Here is a 26,309-nt window from a genome sequence, read left to right as displayed (position 1 = left end):
GACATTTCCATTGATTCTCTTCTGTCAATATGCTGAGGCTCTGAAGAAGTCCAGTGAAAATGACTGCTCACAGAAGTCAGGGAAGTCACTTAGGGAACCTGGCCAAAAATATGCTCACTTTCAAATCCCTTCTTCAACTGTATTTTTAATTTCTTTAGATGTAAAACATGAAATTACAGCAGTAGTCAAGTGTGGGCAGACTTAAAGACCTAATAAAGAATGCAGATTTGCATTAGCTTCCAAAAATTAAGATTTTGAAATTGAAAATATATTGAAGACACACACGGCAGCTGGTGGGATTTAACTTCTGACTACTGGGAGGAAGTTCTTGGGAGTGCAAGTCTTCAACACATTCTACACTTAATTTTATTTTAGTTTTGAAGCATTAAGAAAGTCAGCTATCCTGAAAGGTGCTGTAAGTGCCATAATATATTTGCATGAAACAAAAAGAGGACAAATCCTATGCACAAGTAGCACACAGGCTTGGAAATTAACTCAAATATTTAAAACTGTATTTCAAAAAACTTTTTTTTTAAAGCTAATTTAATGGCACAATTTCTGTTTTACTGATTTCAGTTCTGAGTTCTATTAACAGTTCAATATGAGATGATCAGCTGCTATGTCTTTTTCTTTTAACAGTGCCAATTTTATGAATACAATATGAATCTTTTCCTCCCTACCCCCTAAGGGTGAAGTAATACAATTTTTTGCTTTCTAGAGTATTCACTCATGTTAAATGGTCTTAACAAGTCAGTTTAACTGTTCAAATGGGTTACTCTGAAATCAAGAGAGGCCACATTTGAATTTCCAGGCAGTGTGCCATTAAGAATCCAATTAGGGGTAGTCAGTTGGTTATGGAAAGATGAGATTTTAATGGAATTTTAGGCTGGAGGACTGCACAGTTTCTAGTCACATGTGTATGGCACCTGTGCCTCTGCTCCATGGGAATTCAGACAGAGCTGATGTGGTTGAAATTTTTTCAGAGACGTTGAAATCTGTGAACAGATCAAGACCATATTGGATATTGAATAATAAAGATTCCTCCAAATAAAATAATTTAAATGAATGTTTTTATCCTTAAATTTAAGAGGTCTTATTCACACAGCTGTGAAGTGCCGTGTACAGAAAAATAACAACAGAGAACACGATTTTGAGCCACAGTTTCCAACACAGAAGGGGACACTGGGATTACTGTGCTAGCAGCTGTTCCCCTTAAACGAAGGACACTTTTACAGAGAAAGTGTATAAGGATAAGATAGGATAAGAAAGAAATAAAATAAGTGTGCCTAAGTAATGGGAAGTAGGGATTTACAAAGCCTTTCCTAAACCTTACAAAAATCAATAGAATCAGACATCCAACTGAGTATTGTACAGGTTGGTTTCAAATTTAGGTTTGTATGATTTTCATTTGTTTTTAGCAAATATGTATATATATATATCCCCTTATTCAAATCAATGGGATACTTACTAGTAGACAAAAGTGGATGTGAAATTACCCTGATGTTCACCTAGAAGACATAAAATTAGTTCTTTCTGCTCAACCCATTGCCAGTGAAAGCTAAAACCTTGGCTCCTACTGACTTGTCAGAAGTATCTATTAAAAATTATATTCATGAGGTTATTGAGCAAATTAAGATGCCAAGAGAACCTGTTAGCTTTTTCTCAAAAATTCAAAACCAGACTACACACAACATTAATGAGAATGATCAATGCAAGTTTTAAAATACATTCTCCAAAGCTGACTTCGTTTTCCTCACATATTTTATGCATCAAAAAGAACCTAGAAAAATCAGAATTATAGCAATCTTGCATCAGCTGGAAACTTTTTCTGAAGACTTTTTTATAGCTTTCTTTTCTCGCTGTTAGAACAAGAATAAAACAAAAAGTTTCACTAGTAATGGCAACATTAAACAAAGAGCTTAGTGTATTAAAAGAATAAAATATATCATTCAGGTCTAAAGTGGTAGTAAGATATAAGCAGCATATGCTTTTGAGGAAGGAAAAAAAAAAGTAAGCTCCCTACCCAAGAACTTAGCATAAATCTGAACTGAGAGTTCAAAGATCCTTATTTTCAGCCAGACAATGTTGATTCATGTAGATTAATAAGAACATGTTTATATATCATCTTCTTGTAGAATATGAGATCTGTTCTGTTGAAGGAGTTAATGATTTGGCATTTATATGAAGCAGATTATCTTTTGAACTGCTAAGGCATTAGTTTAAATTATTCCAAGTTTACATCTGTGTAACTAAACCTTAGTCTGAAGAGTTGATTTGATTTCCCTGAGTTAGCTTGAAGTTTATTTTTTATTCACATCAAATGGCTTGTTTGCCATGTACTCTGCCCATGGAGTCCTTCTTTCCCTTGCCACTGATGTATTGCAGGGGTTAAACATCTCTTCCAATACTGAAATAAGTTGTCTAGGCAAAATGTTGGAATCCATTTCTCTGTGTGGTATGAAAATTGTGCTAGATAACCTTGAGTATATGAAGGCTTTCCCTGTTTTCAGCTTACAGGAAGAGAAAGGAGCAGCACTGAACTATTTAATAACTTTTTGGAATATTGTTGCTATAAAAAACTGCTAAACATTCATCTGTAAACCTCTAATGTTAGCCATAAATAAAAACCTTTAGAACTGTGATTTATTTCTGTATTGACTCAAAGCAGTGTTTTTTATTTCATTAACAAATTATCTGCTGTGATACCTGATTTAATTTCTGGAAGACTGTGTATTTCTGATTTCAGTCCTTTTGCTGGGTTGACCTTGGTCATCTGCCAGACCCTTACCCAGGCACCTCTCATTCTGTTCCTTCAGCAGGATGAGGTATGAAATAGTTTATGGAATGAGATAAAACAGGGGGGTCACTTACCAATTGCCGTTATGGGCAAAACAGACTCAGCCTAAGGAAATTAACTTAATGTATTGCCAATTTAAAGTAAGTTTGGATAGTGAAAAGCAAAGAAAAATTAAAATAACTCCTTTCCCCTGACCTCTCCTTCTTCCCAGGCTCAACTTTACTCCTTTATACCTGACTCCTTGGCCTCAGCCAGGGCAATGTGGAATAGGGGTTGTGGTCCATCCATAAAAACTCCTCTCTGCTGCTCCTGAACACACATCTCCCCTGATGTGTCCTTCCATGGGCTGTAACCCTTCATGGCCAGCTTGTCTATGTGGGAGGTTGACACAGGCTGCATTGTGGCTGTTCCACCACAGTCCTCTCCACGGCTGCTTTGGTGCCTGGAGCACCTCATCCTCTCTGCTCTCACCTTCACACCCACAGGGTTGGTTTGGGGGTTATTCGAAGGTTTATATCACAAATTTTTTCATCACCACCATTTGTGCAGTGGTTTTTGCCCTTCTTTACACAAACTCTCCCCAAGGTGCACCCTGCTTTGGGTGGTTGGATCTGGCTGGAACCGGCTGTGTCTGGCTGGAACCAGCTGTGTCTGACAGGAACCGGCTGGAACCGGCTGTGTCTGGCTGGAACCGGCTGTGTCTGGCTGGAACCGGCTGTGTCTGGCTGGAACCGGCTGTGTCCGGCTGGGGCAGCCCTGGCCTCCCCTCACAGAACTGCCACTGCTGACAGGGCCTGGGCACTCACACCCTGTACAGTGCTTTTTTCCTTGGAATGTTTAAAACAGAAAGTTTGTAATTTATCTGATTATGTAAGGAGCATCAGTTTAAAAAGCCCCAGGTCGTATGAATGGGGTGCAGGTATGATTGGTAGGGGAACCACCAGAAAATTAATCATGTAAGCTTTTGGAAAGTGGCATCCTCTCTTTTCTCATGAGAAGGATGGAATGTAAGGCAGACCTACCTAAAAAATGACACCTTGGTCTGAAATTTAAAAGTTGTCCAAAATTTCATCTCTTTAAAGCCTAATCTGTTTTATTGTCTGTTTTGGAGACTGTATTCCACGTATTTATAAACGTGTCAATGCAAATTTCCAGGGAAAGAAAATCAGTTTCTTGTGAAGTATTTCAAAATAACTATATTTTGATAAATTTCAGTGTTTCAGTTAATGTAAATGTTTTTTAAGTATTATTTTAGAGAAAAGTCCTCAAGTTTGACAGTGTGGATCAACTATTTCAGAACCATTTAAATCGGCAGGGTAAAATATATTTGTAGAATAAGATTCATGCCTTCTTTTTGTCCATCTTTGATGTGGTCCAGCCCATGAGAGGTTGTGCAGCATCCAGCACAGCAGAAATCAGAGCAAATGGGCAGCAGAGCAGCCTGTGTGTCTCTGTGCCCTCATCTCAGCCCACCAAGAGGGGATGAGATCCTCCCTTAGTGCTAAGAGAGGGGACCAGCCCCTGTTGCTCATGGGGAGCACCTCTGGCTGAGGAGAAATGCCTCACTGGCAGACTGGTGCCCCTGCTTGCACGGCACTGCACAGCATCTCATCCTCCAGGAGCCCCCCTTGGAAGGGAGCACCAGGCAGCACAGCTCCTTTGCAAGCAGAGGTTTGATCATGTTCTTGAACGTGGATTGCTGCTTTACATATTGGTGTAGGTTACATTCCATGTCACTTTGACTTCAAGTTGATAGCAAAGCTGAATTCCTTCCTGTACAGTGCATCTACAGAGAGCATGTTGGCTCACATCTGCAAAGAGGTCCCATGGCAATGGCAGAACTATGCAGTTGCATGTTTTTTAGATGTCTTCTGGCAGTGATACCAGTGCAAGTCCACAAAAGTTTTCATGTAGCCTCCTAGACGTGAGAATGAACAGGAGCTTATTTAAATGATATCTTTTATGAAACCAAGTCTAAATTAAATATCCAAGAAAACTGTATAATACCAAAAGGAAGATAAACAAAAAAAAATAAAAAAAGCACTTCTATTATCTTGGGACTATCGTGATGACAATAATGTAGAAAATACATGCAAGTGATATGTATAAGTCTGTGTAGTTTGTGATAGAGTTAAATTATCTGAATAGATTTGCACAGGACACAGTATGGAGTGCTCCTCCTTTTTAGCAGGCATACAGATATGCCTTCTAAAGAAGCCATCACCATTCTATTCACAGTGATCCATTATGCTGTGCCACTGAAATGCAAGGTGGAAATGTAAAATACATTGTGCCTTTTTTCAATAAATGACATCTCTTTGTAGGTATCTTGATTTATCTGTATAAGATTCTTTTGATTATTGCTGCTAACTAGGTCATCAGCATTCAAATTCTAAGAAATCTTGGATTTTGCTGCAGATCTGTCATGCAGTTTCAGTGGGACTGACCACTGTTTCTTAGTGCAAATTTTTAGTAGGATTTTTTAAATATCCCTTTTTCATCAAGCATAGCTCCAATGTTTACTAGTGTGAAGAGACAGCAATGAGAAATGGAAGTGAATGAGGTCTGTATAAAAGCGCAGTGATGGCAGGAGATCGAGATGTTGGAGAGTTGTGGTGCGTGCTAAAGGAACCTCTGCCTTAAGCAATTGTCTGTGGAATATCAATACTGATTTAGAACCAAACTCTTATTGATTGATTGACTGATCTTATTCATTAGCTCTGGGTTCAGGCTTGGTCAAAAACCTCAAACTACCATGGGTCACCTTTTATCTATTTGACTTAACAATATTCATTTAGACATGATACTGCAATGAAGGAGGAAGATGTTAAGAAAAGTAACTCCTGAAGGTAGACTAATAGCTCGTATTCAGGCAATTAAACTTACAAGGAGATGCATATGGTGCAGACTTACTCTTGCCAAAGTTTCACAAGCAGGCATTTCCAGATTCTGGACAAAAATGTTGCACCACGCTGTGTCAATCTGTCTGCGCCTAAGGCTGACTGTCTCTTGGATGCATGGTTATTCTTTAATATCAGGAGCTTTACTCAGGCAGAATTACTGTGCAACATATTGTGCATCACTGTGCCTTGCTCAAAGTGCTTAAGGATAAGTGCAGCTCTGGCAGGAAAATTAATGTGTCCCTTTTCTGCTTTATTTTATTTTAATTATGGAAAGTTGTGAAGTTGTTTAAAGCATTACATATATATAATGCTCAAAACCCTAAGCAAACTCACTCAAATATGCTCACAATCGATATTGTATATGCCAAAGTGTAAAATAACTAGGGGAAGAATATTGCACTAGGTTGTATAGGATGGATTCAAGAAATATATTGTAAAACTTTTATATTTACAAAATCCTCTCTCCTTCTAAGTAAGATGTGTTACCTGCAAATTTTAGGAAAGCAAGTGAACTTGAAACGTTTATCTAAATTCATTGTGTCCTTGATGTTATTCACTGAGAAAATAAATGCACATATATGTTTATATGTATACATACATATGGAAGCAAGGTAATGTGAACCTGTTGCACATTACAGCAACCTGCCTCAGTCATCCGAGCACACGTCTGAAGAGAGGAAAGATCATTATCCTTATTTTGAGAATTAAGCAGAGACTGTCAGTTCCTCCATGTCCCCAAAGAGGCCTTTGGCAAAGTATGAAATTAAACACATTACTCACCAGTCTTGAACTACAGCCATAACCACTGACCTGAATGATGGACACACTGCAGTAGTCTTCAGTCTTTCATAGTAGTTATTCTTGATCTTTTTCTCCCCATCTGATAACTGTGTATGACAAAATTCTATGACAGACAGCATGGCCAATGTGTTTTCTCTAGTAATTGCCCTAAAACTTCATATATCCTGTGAAGACTCAGACAGCCTTGGCTACCCAAATAAACTGAATCTGGAAAATTTGGGTCTGTATAGGGACAGAATATCTGGTAGATGTCTTTGATCTCACTGTTCCTGGAACTGCAATTAGGAACATCCATCTGTGACCCTACTGCAAGATGTCTAACATACTTCTGGGACCAAAAAACTTGTAAGAGCCATTACTGGAAACTCAGTATGTATTACTAATGTCAAAACCATACTGAAATTCCATCACTGCATAATGCTGGTATGTGCTTTAGATCTAATATCACCTATAAAAAATGGAAGAATAAAGCATTTACTCAAAGTGCTTGCATAGACTCCTATAAAGTATCATAATTTGTAAAAATAAGTGTCAAGCATGCTTGACAGATAATAAAGACTTTATTGTGTAAGCTATAGCTAATTTTCTCCTGAGATATGTCAACACTATTGACATCTTCACTATTCCATCTAATTTAATCTGAACTTGCAGTAATATATGGTCATGGTGTATACATCAGCAACTGTATCAGTGTCATGCACTCTTCCTTTCTGAGTGTTATTTCTCACTGTCCCTTCAGTCTGACTTTTATTAGTAAGTAGCACAATAGTGAAAAACGTCAGTCATTTCCCTTTCTGATTGCCTTCTTTGGGAAATGGATGGGGGTACAGGAAAGGGAAAAAGAGACTTCAGACTATTGTATCCTTTCCTCATTTTATGTCATTGTCTGTAAGGATTCAGGAGGCCCAAAGTTGTAATTGCAGTGAAGGATGTGAAGCAAGATGTACTCAAGATTACACAACTCTTTTGTATATTCCTTTAGATCCAACATAGAAGAGTTTCAGAGGTTCCCTAAAAGAGCAGCCTAGTATTTTGTCCTTCAGAAAAACATGATTTTGTTGATATCTGTTATTACTAGAGTAGATTTTCCTTGTGTGAGAAATGGCCTTAATATTACCTAAGACTGATGATGTGGACAAGAATGGCAGATATAAGCAAAGGTATAGGATAATAATACTGTTTATCCAAAGTACAAAAGTCAATTATAGGGCCATTACAATCTTCATAAGACCAAAAATAATTATATCTTTTTAATTCTTATCCTTCTTGAAAAAAAACAATATTTGTATCAGCTATTTTTCATCATCTTCTCTATCTCTTTTAAAATAATTTATTTTTCCATGTGTACCCATCAATTTTAACTTTTTCTGTGCAGGCAGCACTTTGCATTTGTGAAAGATAAATGACTGATTACAAGTTCACTGCTTTCAGCCCTGGTGCAAAGATTGGAGAAACTGTAGTGTAAATGTGTGCATATCAGTTCACATGTCTCTGAATTCCCATCTTTGCACATATGCTAAAAAAGCACGGCTGGACATAAACATGTCATAATAACTCATAGTACCATTCTTCTGTTTTGTGTCAGTTTTGACAATTGACTGAAAGATGCCATGCTTTGTTAATTGAAGGATTGTCTCTGGTCTTAGATGCATCTTGATGCAAGTCTGTAGAGAGCTAGAGAATGAGTCTGCATCCTCTGGCAGAGCTCTAATACCTATTTTTTTATTATGAAGATCATACTTGTTTAAAAAAATGCATAACACTTAGTCTTCCATGAAACCTCTGATTTTTAACTAACATGGGTGCTCTGTACAGAACTTGGTTCTGTCTGACATGCACACAAAAAAGGCCCTAATTAACTGTTTTCCCTTTAACCTTTTTATTCCTTCCCACTCATTGAGACATCTTTTTAGAACCCTTAAGTCTTGTTTGTGGTTGGGAAGTCTCATAGTTATCCATTCCGTAATCTTCATCTTCCTTAAAGTGGTTAGTAGTCGTGGAAAGGTTGGCTCATCACTTTGCTACCATGGCACAGGATGTCACCAGCAAAAGGCCCAGTTATTCTTGGAAGACCTTTTCACTTTTGATATCTAACATGCACTGTCTTAACACAGCCCTAAGAGATGCTCCTACTGCTGCAGGGACCTCCAGCCAAGAGTTAATGGCAGTTCTCATCTTCAGTTCCCTTGTGCAGCACAAGTACCTCATCTGTACCCCAGGCCATGGAGGCAGGGTACAGGATACAGATACTCTGTACTCAGGATACAGGGTACAGGACAGGCTTTCTTCTCTTTTGAGGAAATGGAGCAGAAATGTCTTGATGAGAAAACAGATAATTTCCACAGCATTTTTGTTTCAGTAGAAAAGGAGGTGAGAGGTACCTTCAGTACTGGGGACCTCCATGGATAAAGAATATCTATCTTTAGGAAAAGAGTTGAGGAATCTTGGGGTTGGTTCTGAGGTGGGAAGTTTGTCCCTAAGGCTTCAGTAGCCTGTTCAGCGCATAAAATCAGGGAACAGTAGCCCAGCCTGTGAAGCTACCAGCTGGCTTAGGTCCCTTGGTCACATAGGAAAAAATCTCTGCCTATAGATTCAGGTTTAGCATATGGAGATGAGCCTTTTTTAATCCATCCTGTGTGTGGGTTCAACTTCTTAAAAATAGTTGCTGCAGCTGCACACTTTGAGTCTCTGTTCATTTGAAGTAGGAGGGATGCTGAGCAGGTTTACAGCACAGTGTCTTGAAGCAATGTCTCCCCACTGCCTTTAATTCTCCTAGGAACACCTTTTGCACAGGCCAAAAAGGGGTTCTGCTTATGAGCCAATATTCATATGAATGCATAAGCACTGTCTAAAGCAAGTGTGAAAATGTTACCAAGAATTAACAGCGCATTGAATAGACCTTTCAATTATTCATTGAGAGCCTACTTATATTCCTCTTTGGCATTATACTTAGAAGTGTAACGATGTGTTTTCTACAGATTTTATGGATTATAAAATCATAGGATTAGCCACTCCATAAATTAATCCTGATGTATGTTAAGTAACTCATTTAAAAATGGATGCTTCCCATATAGGAAATGAATAATTAATTTTGTTTTCCTGGTTAAAAAAAATCCCTCAGGTGCTTTTCTGTTTTCCGCTGAAGCTGAAATTTTTTAGTCCTCTGACAATGTCTTACACCCTCCAATATGTCTTGTTTCTATGGAGACACCAATGAACTGCAGCTTGCATTCTTCTGCATATCACAATAGAAGGTTGCTTCAGAATTTTCCCAGTCTTTCACCGTCTTCATTTTTAATTAGAAATTAATCAATAGGTTCAGTACTCTTGTCTCATGTACTCACATATACATGCATGGGCACACATGATCCCTGTGACTGTGAGCCAGCCTATAAACACAATGTATGCTTTCAAAGTTCTAATTCAGAGAACAGCACATTTTATATTGAGGCTTATAAGACCAGAATTTTGAGCTGTATTGGATGTCAGTGTGGGAAGATAGATATCTTGCATGCAGTAGATGAGATGGAAGGATTTTATACCTCATGCTTCTTAAAAATAGGAAGGATGTGTGGAATTCTGGAATGAAAACAAAAAATATGTTGTTTGGTTCTTGGAATTCTATTAATATTATCTGATATTAATGAATTCTGTTAATATTATCTTAATTTTTTTTGGCCCTTCTCATAATTTTTATGTGAAATTTCACCCCTCATGCTTCCCACCCTGAATGATCAGTTATTTCAGGATGATTTTGTGGATCTGTTTCTCTGAGCCATGTTGTACCTCTGCTGTGAGCACAAGGATTCTTCTTCAGGGCAGTAGGAAGTAAACCCTTGTGTGGCAGAACATGTGCCAGCAAACAGCCAAAGAAAGAAGCTATGTAAATTATTTTGTTTATTAATTAAAAATGTACTGTGAAGTAAACAGTATTTTTAATTATCAAGAACCAATGAGATTGAAATGATGCCAGAAGTTGCTACTGTTAGTGAGCACTTTGAAGCCAGTAATATGCCTATTCTTCCTGCAAGATAGTCTGAATTATTTTCCCCTGGTTAAATCAAACAGGTCAAATACAACCAGGCTAGTGATGGTTTGGGTTTTTTTTTTTCTTATTGTTGTTAGCTCATATTATGCTGAAATAAATTTCCAGTAACAATTCAAAAATAGCATTTGCAGTGGCCTCATAACAGATAAATGTTTATGTAAACCACCTGGTGATGGCAACAGATTACATCTGATGCTCAGTTTCTGTACTGACATGTATACTGAGCAACTTTTTTCTCATTTTTTCTTTGTGGTACTCAGCAGACTGTATCCTCCTGCTGTCTCATATGTTCATTGTGATCTCTAGATAAGGAGTTGGGGATTTTTCCCATTTTTTAAAAAACTTCTGAAGTTAGTAGTAGTTATTAATTGTACTTAAACAACTAATAATCCTATGAAAAATAAGGGGTTTTGATGATACTTCTAATATTTCTTGATAATATGTTTTTATTTATGCTAATACATATGAATATACAGATATATGTGTGCCCACCTTTCATCACCATTTTTGTTGTTAAACTGAAAATGTAAAAACACCATTAAGCCTTTTATAGACATGATTTCAGAGAGAATGCTTTGTTTGAAGTCTATGAACATTTATTGCACTCTCAATTTATTTCAACTGTTCAGTATTTTTGTTAACAGGCAGAAAATAAGGTTTAACCTCTAAAAGGGCCAAAGCATTACTGCTTTCTCAAGGATAATAATTGTAGCTATGCAAGCTAGCACATAACGGTTAAATATATCCTTGCTTTTGACAGAAGCGAGTGGAGTTGGAACAGGGATGAACGTAGCTTATTAAATATAGCTCTTATGAAGACTGCTCTATAATTACTGTGACTTTTCTTTGTATCATTATGATCATAGGCTGATGAAAACAATGAGTTGTGCTTTGGAAAGGCCAAGAACTATTCAGCCAAATAAAAAAGACTGTACCTAGAGTACCAGCCCTGTTAGTTTTCTTTGATCAATCTATGTAAATAATACACCATAAAGGTTAAATAACTTCCACCAAAGCTCCTTCTTGCACTGATAAGAGTTAAAAACTCAGGAGGAGAATGCTCCAAGGAGGACCAAAAATGCTTCATTCCATGAAATCAAATACATACCCATAAGCAAATCTTTTGATAGTATTTTTAATTGAGACTCATTTTTTTTTATAAAAAGATATGCTGAGATTTTTGAATGTTCGGAAGTGTTGTCTGAAAACCTCAGAATGAAATGACCTATATACTCAAAATACTGTGATTACGAAAATGCCTGATTGTCCTTTTCTATCAGCTCTGTCACTTCTCAGATTCAAAATAGTTCTGGGGACCTGAATTCAAATATTTTCCATCTTTTCTAAGCCATGAGAGGTTTCCATGTTTTTTGTCCCCAAAATAACAAATGTCAAGGGTATGTTCTTTTGGTCTGGATTATATCCATTCTTCCCAGATCTGTGTTGATCCAGCTGGGGAGGCAGCAGACGCTGATGTAGTTGCTGTATGTCAGGAGTAGCATACTTGAGCTTTTCAACAAAGACCTTGGTCAGTGCCAGAATCCACTGTCTTCAAGAGTGCCCTTTCTTGTGAAGCTTTGCCCCATGTGTACTTACTGAAAACTAATTTTTAGGGGCCAAAACTTTGACACACCTAAAAAATTCAGCAGATCCTGTCTTCTTAGTAATGAAGATTAATAATTGCATTTTTCTTATTTTTAGATTTCATGAGGCAATTGAGGTTTATCAAAACCAAGCGGTTTTGATGCAGAAAACCAGACTTTCAGTATGAAGAAAATGTGAATCAGAAATTTCAAAGACAAAGTTAGGGGTTAAGAATTGTTGGTATTCACTATCAAGCTTGCAGAGCTGCAAGGCCACTGTGTCTGAGATCAGGGATGGTCACGCTGCCTGTTTAAAAAATCACTTGACAACTCCTTCTGTGAACCAAGCCAACTTTATATTAGAGACATAAGTTTCATTGCCTTGCCTACATGTACTGGAAGACTTATCTGAAGGCTCACATTCCTGATGGTTGTTATTTACCTTCTCACTTCTAGCCTAATTCTCAGTTAGTGTGTTTGCAGGTCACCAGTAACTATGCAGGTAAAATAATTATTTTGCGTCTCTGTTTATGTTTTCTGATGTTTAACAGACATCTCTTATGTTCCCTTAGTTATGCTGGAAATGTATTTGGAATTGTTTGTGTTTGTGATACAATCATATATATTTTCACTGTGTGTGTCTATTTATGTAAATAATATTATCTCCTATTTAATATTATTTGTCTGTTATTACATACCCTTCTGTTCAGCCTTAAAGCAACCTAATTGTTTTATCAATTGTATGGAGTTAATTCAAGGATCTCAAATCTGTAAGGGTAAACTTTATGGTGTGAAATAGTGAGTAAGAAGAAGTAAAAAGAAAGGAGAACTGAAGCAAGTAGTTCAAAACCCAGTCTGAAGCAAATACAAACTTTCCAGTAGGTTTGGTTTAGACAAAAGCAAATACATAAGCAGTCAGATTTTCTATGCCAAGGTTTCACAAATGGCTTTCTGGTAGTGCCACAATTAAACATCAGTCAATTGAAAGAATAACTTAATGAAACCAATTAAAATGAATGATTTTGACAAATCTTTTTTGATTTGTCTTTTTTGACAAAGGCTTTTAGACCTTCCTGCAGAAACCTTGGCTGGTGACACACTTCAGTTGTCCAATGTGCTACTATAATAATTGGCCTCTGTTTCAGCCTTATTTAACAGTTTCATTAATAGTATTAAGGAAAGCAAGTGAACAGCATGTTAATGAAGTCAGCAGATGATGTAAACAGCAGGAAACAGAAAACAAACAACACTTAGAGGTTAGAAACATGAGCAGGAGGAGTTATCAATGTATCATATTCTGATTGAGAGAAATGAGAAGCTAATGCATCTGTGATAAACTAGTTCATAACTGCTTTTATATGCCTAATACATAATTAAATACACAGAAATATACACATTCAATTACACTAAAACTTTTTATTTTCTGGTTGTGAAAGATCCAGTTTGTAGTCAGCATAATGTCTAAAAGGAACTACTGTCTTTGAACTAATATGCAGATTGTGTAAAAGATTAGACACGTAATTGCTGAGTTTCACACAAGTAAGTGGCTTGTAGGAGCATTTTGCTGTTGGTCAGGCAGGGATAACGTAAGAGGAAAGACAGAAATGTAATGAATGAATGAACAAAAAAAAAGAATGGAGAGGAAGATTGCTGTTATCCACGTACCTGAAATGTGTAAGCATTTAAAAAATATATGGCTTACTTAGCATTACCACAAATTTGATATCTTATCAGGAAAACGTTCTTTATTAGATGAAAGCAACCTATAGCCATACTAAATCAAGATTAAAAAAATATACATACAGGCTGTAAAGCACAATTTAGTGCTGTAGGCTTCTACTTGCATACAGAAATACCAAGTCTCTCCAATACCCCTTGCTGTGAGTACATGTTGCAGAATTCCTAAAGATTATATGTAACCTATATATTTTTCCCCTCTTCCCCAACAATATCCAAATGATAATTTCCCAGGTGCTCCATTCAGCAAGCCCAATCCCACACAAGCTTTAAAATATTTCCCCTTCCCCGGTGTGGTGACATGCACGCTGCAGGCAGACTGACAACTACCTCCTCCAGTTGGAACATATAATCATCAATACCCTTCTGAGCTCATTTAAAATGTGACTAACTTAAGCCTCAGCTCATACATTGTCAAATCCCACTTGGTGAGTCTTGTTCCTGTTCCAGCTGGAGATGGGCCCACGCTGGAATTTGGGAATCTAGTTTTCACGTTCCAAAATTGAACAAAGAGACTCGGAACTCATTTCTAGTTTCCTAAACTGCAGTCATGTCTGTAAGTAAAATGCTGAAACATTAGTTGTCTGGGAAAAATAAATGAGTGATGATTTTAAGAGATATGCTGTGGCTACTCAGTGCAGTAGCTTCCAGCTTTTTGGTGCTGTTCCCAGAAATGCTTCAACCATGGTGAGGAGCTCAATTCTCTAATTAAAAAAAAAAATTGTATCAAATATTTTTCAGCTTTACACTCTCAAATTAAAGCTTAAAAACCTCCAAGGAAGGAAAGGAGGCCAGATTGGAGGGGGAGGAGGTGAGAGGAAGGAAACGGGTGGAGAAAACCACTATATTCCCAAGATGCAAGGAAAGTTGAAAAGTAGAAGAAAAAATATATTAAATCAGTGTAAACTAAGAGGTAAGTTTAAGGCATTTTTTTACATTGAATGTATGTTTTGTTGGGGTATTTTTAGCAGTAAAATTCTGTATACTTAACAAACATTTGAAGTACATTTAAGTGAGGTAATTGCTTTTTTGTTTTCAATTTCTTCTGCTGTAAACTTAATCTATATTTTTATTAAGCCTTTCAAAGGATGTGTTGTGCTGGGATTTTGCTGCTTTTCTGCTGTTGCTGGGTAAAATTGTCTATTACCTCACCAATGACCTACATGAAGTGAAACAACATCCCATGGCAGCAGACAGGTTGTTTCATTGTAGAGCTCAGCTGCAAAAGTTAATTGTTTATGGAGACTTAATGGGCATTGTGCTCCTACTTACCTACCTCACTGCAATTCAGTAGTGTGTTAGTGTAGCTTAGAAAAAGAGCCCCTGAAGTAATAGATTGTGGTATAGTTAGGAGGATAGTTGACCTGTGTTCTTAACTTGAGGTCAGAGCAGTGTATTACATTGTTTATTAGTGCTGCTGCTGTTATTGCTATTTGGTGTGCTGCCTATGCTGGGGTTGTATACGTTAAGTTTTGATCAGAGACCACATGCCAGCTGCTGAATAGTAAAGCTTGGTGCACTTAAAAGCTCGTTTGTTACTGGGATGTTTGTTGCTATAGTGCCAAGAGCCTGCCAGAGATGCAACGGAATATAAATATTGGCAGTTAATATGACTGTGCTTGTATTGCTGCACCAAACACTTTGCACAGTTAAGTTTAGAAAGCAAGGAGGCAGAAATCTAAAAGAAGTGGAGGCAGGTGTAAGGAGGTTTTGCACAGCTGTACCAGCTGGGCAGAGCAGGGAAGCAGAGATGTTCCTGTAGCCCTCAGCACCTACTGCTTATATAGACCAGGTTACTTGCAGTATTTTTATTTGTGAAGGTTGGGGACAGTGTAGGGTAAGTGCAAGACAGCTGCCAGAATGGGAGAGACAAAAGCTCTCAGTAGCTGATAGTGAAAAACAATAGATGAGATTGTAGGGATAGGAATAAGGGTTTATAGGGAATGCTGCCACCTTCCTGTCTGATCCATATCCAGCTTCTGTTGTGTCTGGTCCTCTCAGGCTGGAGGTCATACTGTGTATAAAAGCTTCTGATGTCTCAATTGTTCATGGTTTTATCCAGTCTTGTTTTTTAACTTGTTTGCACTATTGATTTCAAAAATGTTATGGAAATAGGTTCTATAAATTAATTACACTGTCTTTGGTTTAAGCCTTGTGTTTGATTATTTTATGGATTTCCTCAAGTGTTCTGACTGTGAAAAGTGAATGCTTATCATTGCTACCTTCAGCTGTCTGCTTATTAACTGAAAAGTTGTGGTCTGCTTAGATTCCTCACTTCTCCAAATATCTGGCTGTCCTTGTTCCTCTGTACATTTTCCAGCCGTGTTATGTATCTTCAGTGATTTGGGTGAAAATGTTGGTGATTTGCTGCCTTCTGAAGACACGTATGTCTAATGACTATCTTGCTTGCACTCGCCACTTAGCCTTCCTTAACTTTTCTAAATTTTTTTTTCAGAGTTGAAATGAATACTTAAATATTTTTACAGATAGCTGTTACATAAATATATGCATGGCAGCTGTGCACTTCAAGATGAATATATTATGGATGAAGAGCTTGAATGCCACACTATTTGTACTATTTTTATTCAGACACATCCTGAGAATTTAGCATCAAATGGCCTAATTCTGCTCTGAATCTACAGCCAGTGAATTAAACCAGAAACTCCCACCAGACTTCATAGGATCAGACTCTGCTCTGCCTATTAGAGAAAAGAGCTTGACATCACTTTCAGAATTGTTCTGAGTTGTGCATGAAGCTAGATATTAAGAAGGGTAGTCTTTTGTAAGAAAGGAAACTTGGGAAAGAAGAAACCCCAGTTGTTTAGTGGATGTAATGGTGGTGCTGAGGCAAGCAAGAAGATAGAGATGGCTGAGCAGCAAGAGCTGTGAGGGGCAGGCAGGGAGAGCTGGCTGGCAGCTGAAGAGTGAGGGGAATGAAAACACAGCCCAGCAGGCAGGCAACCAGCAGCTGCAGTTACAGACCCCCAAAAGTGACAGGGGTGCTAATACATTAGTCAGATACTCTGATATCAGAATTTCTTCAAACTTCCAAAGGGCTTTGGACACCCGTGAGGGTAAATGGGAATAAGACATTCTAAGGCACCTGTGCCATTTTCAGCCTTGAGGTGTCTCACTTTAGAACAGACTGGACAGCTGATGACTCTTGCAGTCTTTATTTTGTTCTGTATGGATTAAAGGAAAGCATTTTCCTCAGACATTTGGAAACCATGACCTATATTTTAAACAAATTCTTAAATAAATAATTAATATGGCTATTTAATCATAACTCCATCACCAGACAAAATTATCCAGCCAAGCAGTTAATCACAATTATATTCTTCCCAGTACCTGGCATGTGTTCTTGTTCTTTCTCATCTGTGGATGCTTTGAACAGTAAAGGAACCCTTTTAAGCTGATACAGTTTAGCTTGGTATGAGGCTAGAAGGAAAATAAATGTTTAAAATAGATTCTACATAGAAATAGGGAAAACAGAGTTTGGACATTTTCTCAAAGTCAGATGCCTTTGCTCACTGCTTATGCAGCAAAGGAAAATAGGGGAACAATCCAGACTGCTAAAAACACCATGTGTAAAAATTAGCCATCTACTTAGAAACAAGCAGCTATCCATAGGAATTGATGTGTTGGCATTAGTACATCATTTACCAGGTGTGTTCTATCAGCTTCACTTCACAACAGATGTAAGACATAGAGTGTCATGAAGAAATTCAGGCTAGCATTAATAAAGCATGGCAGCACTTCAGGAAGAAAAGCTGCCTTTGACACTGCTTATTTGAGGATTTATTCAAGTGTGCAAACAGGTTGAATCCAGCCAGCTAATAGCAAGATGGGGTAGTAAACAACAAAGTCAGTCTTCTATCGTGTGCTACCATGAGCTTTGCTATAGTCTCAGATTGTCCTTTTGAGACAGGGACTACCTCTCTGACTTAGATGGGAAAATGCTTGGTAATACCTCAACAACTCATTCAATGCAGTATTCACCCATCTGGAGCTGGATCAAATGGAAAGGGAACAAAATGGTGTTAGCAATTTAAGGACTCTGACTTGAGTTTTGCCAGCAGTTCTGTTGGTAACTGGAAATACTAAAGGCTTTATCATTGCATAATACCTGTTTTGGCCAAATGCTGTCCTTTTCCCTTCTCTCAAGTTGTGCCCCAGCAGTGTCCCTTGCATTAAGAATCTCCAGATGCCTAATTTTTGCTCTTTCTGCACAGTGTGTATCCCTCCATTGTCCCTAGGTTTAGAAAATAGATAAATATGCATGAGAGTTGGGAAAAGAACTGAAGGCAAAACAAACCCTTTTCCTCTTAGAAAGTTATCTAAGCTGGCACAGGACAGCCCCAATAGTTGTTCCCCATGTCTGCCATGCAGAAGGAACAGTGGATGACACTTTACCTAAAGCAGAAATGTTTAAATGCTAAATAGATTGGAGAAAGAAAGGTGTTGGTTTTCACTATGTTCCTATATCTGAGGTGCTCTATGCAAAGCACCACACAAATTAAAAAAACAACTCTATCTTCCACAATTATTTATATCCCTCTAGAGAATGCCTCCCTCTCCCGAGGTGGTCCTTCATCTTTCCCCAGTAGTACCTTTTTCATCAAGGACACTCTGCGTGTAGTCACAGCAACTGTTAGAAATGCACGAAGTTCCAGCGTGAACTTCATTCTCTTTTCATTGCTATGAACACAGACAAAAAGAGAATCAGAATCATTTAGGTTAGAAATTATTCAAGTTCATTGAGGCTAACTATTGACCTAACACAGCCAGGTCTACCTCTAAACCATGTCCCTAAGTGCCACACATACATATAAATAAAATCAGGTTCCTGTAATATATTAATTTCCATTTCCAGATATCCTATTTAAATATTGCTGTATAGCAAAGTATATTAGAATTGTCCTGTCCTCACTAGATTTTTCTTCTCATTCTTCCACATTCAGATGTCTTCTTGTGCATTATTCAAAAGGAATGTCACAGGTGATTTTCTGCCTGGCAATACTTGGGCCTTTTGGGTTCCACTGTTGGCACTTCTGTGCTTCCTGGTTATAGGATTTTATCCTTGAAATAATTTAAAGTAGAAGGAGAAGCAAGAAATAGTTAAAACTGTTTCTTACCTCTTAAATTTATTAATTAATTTTATAATAATTTTATTAATAATTTCATTTTTACAGAATAATTGTTTCTGAAGTCAAGGAAGAATCTGTTTTAGCACAAAATTTGAGACAACTTTAGCTAAATTTGTCAGCAAATGAAATTATGCATGTTTTAAATAAGAGCTGACGTGTCTAAGAGTGTTTATGCTTTTAGATAGCCAATGACTTCCAGATTTTAGGAAAACTATGGTTATTTTATGTGTTTTGGACAGTCAAACTTACTTATCAATATTAAATTATTAATGACAAACATATATCCTGACTTTTATGTCCATTCAAGATTTAAGAAAGGGAATTTTCCTCACATCTGGTGCTCTCATGACCTCTGCATGGTCAGGAAAGTGATTGGCACTGTAAACTGAACTAATGAACTAACTAATGAACTAACTGAACTAATGGGCAAGGGATGGATGGATGTGTAAGAAGCTCTGAGTCTTATTTCCCCTACAACACTGGTGATCAAGTATTGTGAAGGAATCTGCTCTTGGTTAGAATCAGCGGGGCAGTATTGGGTGCCTGGAATTAGGAAGGAGTTGACTTTTTGATCGTTTCCTTCTCTTTCACTGTGTCTAATAATTCTCAGGTAGGCTAGACAAAACCACAGACTAGATCTGCAGAGGTAAACTGTGTAGTGCAGCATCAGAAAAATACTCTGATGGAAAAACATCTTATTCACTATTAGTTTACCATTCTATAAATTGAATAATAAATCAGTACTGAAACACTTTTCAGATGATAAATTGGCCTCTGAACTCTGTGTACCAAACTGGGCTGTTTGAAAAACTGGCCATTTACCTCACTCCAGATGACATTCAGTAAGCCAAGAGAATCAGCCAAGAGAAGAGGTAAACTGAATCTTCAGTTAATAACCATCTTCAAAGGAAAATAGGCACTCAATATCAGATTGCTATATTATTACTGTATTTATTTAAAGAGATTGCCTAAATGGGAATTTTTTTCATGCCAACATTTGCCCTGGGAATGCAATGGTAACACCAGCTTTGGCCTAGAGTAAAGTGTAAGATTATCAGACAAGAAATACTGTACTGACTTCCAGTGTCAAAGGTATCTTTGAGCTCCGAGCTGCTCAGTTTTCTTCTGGGAATGCAGTCATGGTTTGAGATTCTATGCTGGAAGTGTGTGTTTCACAGATGCCTTAAGGTGGAATTATTTCATAGAATAACAGAAATAGCTGAGTTTGGAAGACATCCCTGGAGATTTTCCAGTCAGAGCCCACCAGCTGAAAGCTGGTTGCCCCAGACACTGTCCATGTCAGTTGAGTTTTATCACCAAGAATGGGGACTGCACAAACTCTCTGGGGAATTAATCCAATGTTTTATCAGTTTCACAGTGAAAAAAAAAAAATTAAATTTTGAGTGGAATTTTCTCTATTGAATTTTCTCTATTCTGTGGGCAATTTGTGCCCATTGCCTCCTATACTGTCAGTTGATATTCTGAGAAGAGAATAACAGAGGGACAGTTATTAATTTGTGAACTGCAGAACACTGTATTGTACAAAAAAAAGAGAGGAGCAGCTAAGAAATAATATTGCCATTTTTTTGTTACTCTATTCTTTAAATCTGGATCAATACTCTTTAAAAAAAATAACCCACACTAGACTGGAATTGTAGAAATTAGGTAGGAGGAAAAGTCTGAACTTGATGCTTTGCTTACCCCTCTGTGCCTTTGAAGAGAGAGGTTGAATTCTTCCCCATCAAAGTGCTCTCTGGACAGGTTCAGTGGGTCTAGGACACATTCAATGCCGTTCTAAACCAACTAACAATTCTGATTAACAAGAAATTAAGGACTGTGTAATTTTTTACTTCAGCAGTGTTCTCCTTTTTTTTAGAATTTAGAAGTGAGATAGTCACAGCAGCTTTGTTAGAAATTGACTACATCACCGTTCTTTTATCAGTAATACATTTTGCTGCAGGGGGATGGAGTGCTTATTCTCTCTTGGAAGTGCATATGGATGTATGGATATCTGTGAATATCTAGGGCAAAAGCCTTCAGGTGTGGCTCATGACCCAGGAAGTTATCCCCATCATGATCCAGGGTGGTAACTAGAGAAAAGTGTTAAGGCAGCCACACTACATAATTTAAGTATCTATATGATAATTTTAATATCTATAAATGAGTGAAGAGTTTTACTGTCCTCTGGTCCCCACTTGTAATACATTTTGCTGTGGAAATCTGTCCAGAATCACAGCTATTATCATGACAATAATCTTTACCATCTATTATGAAAAACAGCCAACAGATTTTGTTACTGTAATTCACAGTCTCATGTCATTCTACAGGGCTATATATAGTTTAAAGGTTAAATATCCAGCATGATTTCTTTTATTTCTGCAAGCATTTTAGAGGTTGCCAATGTTTTCATCAGAGTAGTGCTGAATATTACTTCACATATCTGGATGGCTTTCAGACATTATATCATAATTCAGGGATCTGTGAGTATGAAACTGTACGAATGCGTTTGATTACTGTCTGAACTATTTTTTTCAACAGATAATTTTTAATTATTATTATTTGAATAAGAATTTATTATAATCCTATTTACACAATAGGGTGAAGATAGAGATTTGCCAATATTTATTGCAGGTAACTTTCAGAGTTTTGCTTAAGGTGACAGAAATAATAGCTACTTTTACTGTCTCTGAGAGAGATTTACCTCTGTCTCTCTCCAATGGCTGTAAAGAGGGAATATTTTCAGCTTCCATTTTCATGGAAATATTCAAAGTTAGATGTAAAGAACTGAAACTCTCTAAGAGATGAGTATTCTTGATAACTACAATAATCAAAATACTCCTGGCACTCTGCAAAACTTTCTGAATGGAGGGGTAAGGTGTGAGTTAATTAGAAAAAAAGAAGAAAAAACCCATTGAATGTTAGTCCTCTCCTGATCTCAGATATAAGAAAAATGAGTGTTTCCCTCTGACAGCAATTTAGAGTGGCAAAAATATGTAAGGCATTAGACAGATATCCCTGGAAATTAGAATGGTTTAAGATTTAAAGTTGATGTACTCTCTTTCACTACAAGTATTGTTTTAGTTTAGTTTTTAGGGACCTGAGTATATTTTTATGTTGGATTTATCTTTTCCACTTCACTGCACAAGTTATGATAGCTGTGTTCATCCTGTTTTCCTGAATGTAATTTTTCTGTCACTGAGCTACTGCAAGTGATTATAATAGAAGTTCTTTTCATGTATGTCTTGTCTGACTGATTAATTACTTGGATAATATAAATGAGATCACCAGGAAGTTTTTGATATTTTTGTGTGTTTATCTTTGCAGGTGTACATGTATTAATGTCAGATGTATTCTGACTCATTCATAAACATTCTGAAAATCTTGTTTCCTGACTGAAATCAGGAAAGGCAGCAAAATGAATTTTAAGCTGTTTTATAAAGCCGGGCACCTAAAATGTTTGCATTGGATCAAATTATGAGAAATTAATTCTGTGAATACATCTAGTAAAATATAACCTTGAATATAATGTTTTTTTTATGAGAACACATTTGTTTTAAGTCTGTCATATGGAATCACTGAGCAACAGTTTATGATGGGTGTGTCCTATAAACTATTGCATGTCAATATGGAAGCACTGACTCCTGCTGGGATTACAATTAAAATAATTAGTAATTAAAGTAATTAGTAAAAGGCCTGGAGTTTAAATGTTCTTGGGTCTAAGCAAATGCTAAACTTCATGTTGAAAATGCAAGGGCAGTATGGCAAGGTTTGCCATATCATAACAAGATTAATTTATCTAGACTTTAATTTTTCCTGTTCATATTGGGGTAACTTGCATCTTACTGAAACTTCTGAACTTTACCAAAGTAGGTGAGGTGAGTAGTTAAGAAAATAAACTTACAAACAAGACCGTATTGTCTTGCGGTTTTTTTGAGGAGTATCTTTATTTAACGTTTTAGTTATGGATGCCACCGCCAGACAGGGCTTTTTAAGCTGTTATACAGTATGTTTGAAGTCTGTAATAGAAAAAGTTTTGCTTCTCCACACCCTCAGTAGCTTTCATTTTTTTCCTAATCTGTAAAGCATTTTCTTCAGATGGACATTTTCTATTGGTTCCTTTATAAATAAATGGATGTTTTAAGGTAAAAGGATCCATGGAAACAAACAAATAAAAGAGCTCATTCTAGCCATAGAAAAAATAAGAGTTATCTATAAGAGTGTGAAGCTTGAACATGGAGAAGGTTTTCCAGTGCTTTTTAGCATATTTTGCTAAAAAGCAGATGCTTCAAATGCTTCAAAAACAAGTTATATGGCAGAAACTTGAAAGAACAGTAAAAGCTGTCACAGCTATCAGGACTGTATGAAGTATACTTATAAGCCTAAGATGAAGCATTCATTCTTTTCATGCTCTCCCTGCTTTTTAAATGTCCTTGCTGGTGTACTCTTTGGAATTTTTATACTATATTGGTGCAAAAAACGGAAGTAGAAGATCCCTGGAACATAATGGTTAGTAAATGACTTTTAACCTGGAGATTTGTCATGTGTCATTCCACCCTTATCAGCATTTGACTACAGCATAACCAGGGCATAGCTTTAAAATAATATAATTGTAAAATATTCTTTAAAACAACCCCAAACAAGGATGATGTCTAAGACAGACATAAACCAAGTGTATCCAAGAGAGATTGTTAGCATGTAGTCAAAGGCTGATTAATGGGATCAGTAGATAAACGAAGCACATCGATTTAATGCTTCCAGATTTCTTGTAAAAATATAGCCATATGGAAAGTAGGCAAAAGAATTCAGAATAAGGTTTTAAATCAAATCAAATCAAAGATATGTTACCGCATATGCTGTATAAGCATGGATGCTGCTGGGAATACAATTGCTTCATCATCATGGGTTCAGTCAGTCAATGCAGATTCTAGACAGTAAATAAGTGGAGCATGTCATTATTGAGTGCTTATTATGAAATTTCAGAGGTTAGATACACAAACTAGTTATATGAATTTAAGTGAAGAATAACTATTAACTTTTCAATATTCATCAAAAGCAGAAAGGCTATGTTTAGGTTTTCTACTGTTTATGAATAAATGACATTTTATTACTTATCATTCCTAAACAGCAATCTAATAATTACCAAACGTTGATGACAATTTCTGAATACAGAACTGACCCTGCATGTTTGCATATAATTGCTCTGAAAGAATGATAGATTCATCAGCTTTAGAGGAAGTGTATGCTGAGAATATGAATATATGAGCTAACTGGTGCTAGATCTTCAGATATTGGGAGTGCTTGATTTCAAAGGAGATAGAACCACTCTGAATATCATAATTCATATATCAGAGAACATGCAAAGCATCTAATCTCTCTCACTGCACTGCAGGAATTGTCACCCTGGTTATGTTTTCATAATGCTTTATACAGTTTACTCAAAGGCATTTCAAAACTTCTCTGATTTACTATAGAGATTATTCTAAAATCAAATACATCACAGTTCTAGGTAGGGCCACCTAATTGTCTGAACTCAGCTTCTCCAAAAGGGGGAAAACAAACAAAAAAAGCAAATGAAAATTATCAGCAAACAAGTCACCTCTTATTTCCAATTTAAAAAAACAATGGAGACACAACTTCACAGTTAATATACTTCCATATACACTATTTTTCATTGAAGCACTGGCATAAAGTTGAAAAGATTGATTACTTTCTATTCACAGTAGTGGTCCCGAAAAGGATGCGTTTTTTAACTAAAATTTTAGGATATAAATATATACACCCATATTTTTCAATGTAGCAGAATTTCACTATAAAAAATTGCATGGGTTGATGCTTTTGTGTTTTCATATGTCCAGTGTGGTGTCTGTGCTACTAACAGACTTAGGTTTGTCTTATAGTTTAGAGTTATCAAGACAAAAATATTTGTGTCTTCATGGAACAATGCACTTTTCAGCTCTCTAAAATACGTTCTATTCTGTGTAAGGTTTCCTTACAAAAATGAATTATCTTTGATGTGTAGCCTTATCAAATGGTTCTTGAAAAATGTATAGCATCCATGTCACTCTCTTATCTATCACAACAGCATTATCTCCAAAGAGTTCTATCAATTTAGTTATGCAAGACATTCCTATCATACAGTCATAGTGGCTGGCTTTAATGAAATTAAGCTTAATTTAGTGGTCTTTTGCTAGTTGCAACAAAATTGTTTTCAATATGTATTAAAAATGTTAAGCTAGCTGGTGATTAAATATTTTACCCTTTCTTCTGTGTTATTTGAATAGTGCTAGTTTCAACTTCTTAAATTTTCAGAAGCTGGTTCTGCCATCACAGAGCACTGACTGTGAAAGCTCAGTAAATGCTTTGCTAATTGGAAAGCATTAGGAAGCAAAGCGTGCTTATGTACTTAAACAACAGAAGCACAGAATGAAAATAGAAAATTTCAGAGAGTGAGAGAGAGGAGTCTAAAATTCAGAAGAAAATTTCCAATGTTAATAACCAAAAAATAAATGCTAAATAACTAGAAAAGAATTCTAAAGAAACAAAACTTCGTGTTCCTGTAAATGTCACACCACAAGGTCTTGGAGGTTTAGAGAACTTAGTTTTTTAGGGTTTTTTTCTGAAATGAGGGGGCTATGTTAGGTATAGTCATGTTTTTATGCCATATGAATAATTGCATTTTCATAATTGAATTGCATTTTTCAGTAGATTTTTAACTTAAGGACACATTTTGGAATTAAAACAATAGATAGAAATATATATATATATATATATACAGTCTATTTATTGTGTATCATCAAGGCTGTTAACCGACTAAAAAGTATGCAATAGTAAATTGTAGAGCATAAAAAAAAATAATAAAAAATGGAAAGTGAAAAGAGGCTTAAAGCCACAGTAATGATAGAGATTCTCTTTAATACACCTCTGTGAAGGCAGTTTACAGCAGTACAGGCACTGTAATGCAGAGTGAAAAGGAGTTAGTGGTAGTGATATCCTGTGCAACTTGGAAATAGAACCAGACTTTTGCATTCATGTTCATCTTGGAGGAAAGAAGTAGGCTATGAAAAAATACTCATTTTGTCAGTAGGCACAGTATTAAAATGAAGAGCCTCTCCCAAACAATCTGAACAATCAAAACAAAAAAAAGATAAAGACAGAATTTGGGCTTTTTCTAAATATGGAAGAAATGTCCTGTTCCCCTATGGCAACTGGATCTTTCATGATATGGGAGAGTTTAATCTCAAAGAAAAGTAAGCAAGTCTTTAGGGGGCTGTAAGTCTTAATATGCTATTACAT

General features: G+C 36.6%; 1 protein-coding gene across 14 annotated transcripts in view; it reads left to right on the top strand.

Annotated features, from left to right (window-relative positions):
• The window catches only part of DLGAP2 (DLG associated protein 2), a 451,519-nt gene that overhangs the window by 135,784 nt on the left and 289,426 nt on the right, over positions 1–26,309 (top strand). For 6 of the 14 annotated variants that reach the window (XM_015621018.1, XM_015621017.1, XM_015621022.2 and 3 more), the window contains exon 2: positions 14,611–14,782. The exons of the other annotated variants lie outside the window; for them this stretch is intronic. In XM_015621018.1, coding sequence (XP_015476504.1) covers positions 14,611–14,782 — 172 coding nt within the window. The remainder of the gene's footprint in view (positions 1–14,610; positions 14,783–26,309) is intronic. 14 annotated transcript variants of the gene reach the window in all.

This window comes from Parus major, chromosome 3, assembly GCF_001522545.3.
Source record: "Parus major isolate Abel chromosome 3, Parus_major1.1, whole genome shotgun sequence".
In the NCBI taxonomy this organism is placed as follows: Eukaryota; Metazoa; Chordata; class Aves; order Passeriformes; family Paridae; genus Parus; species Parus major.
The sequence above is the reverse complement of the archived record's forward strand: the minus strand, read 5'-3'. Positions and strand labels throughout refer to the sequence as shown.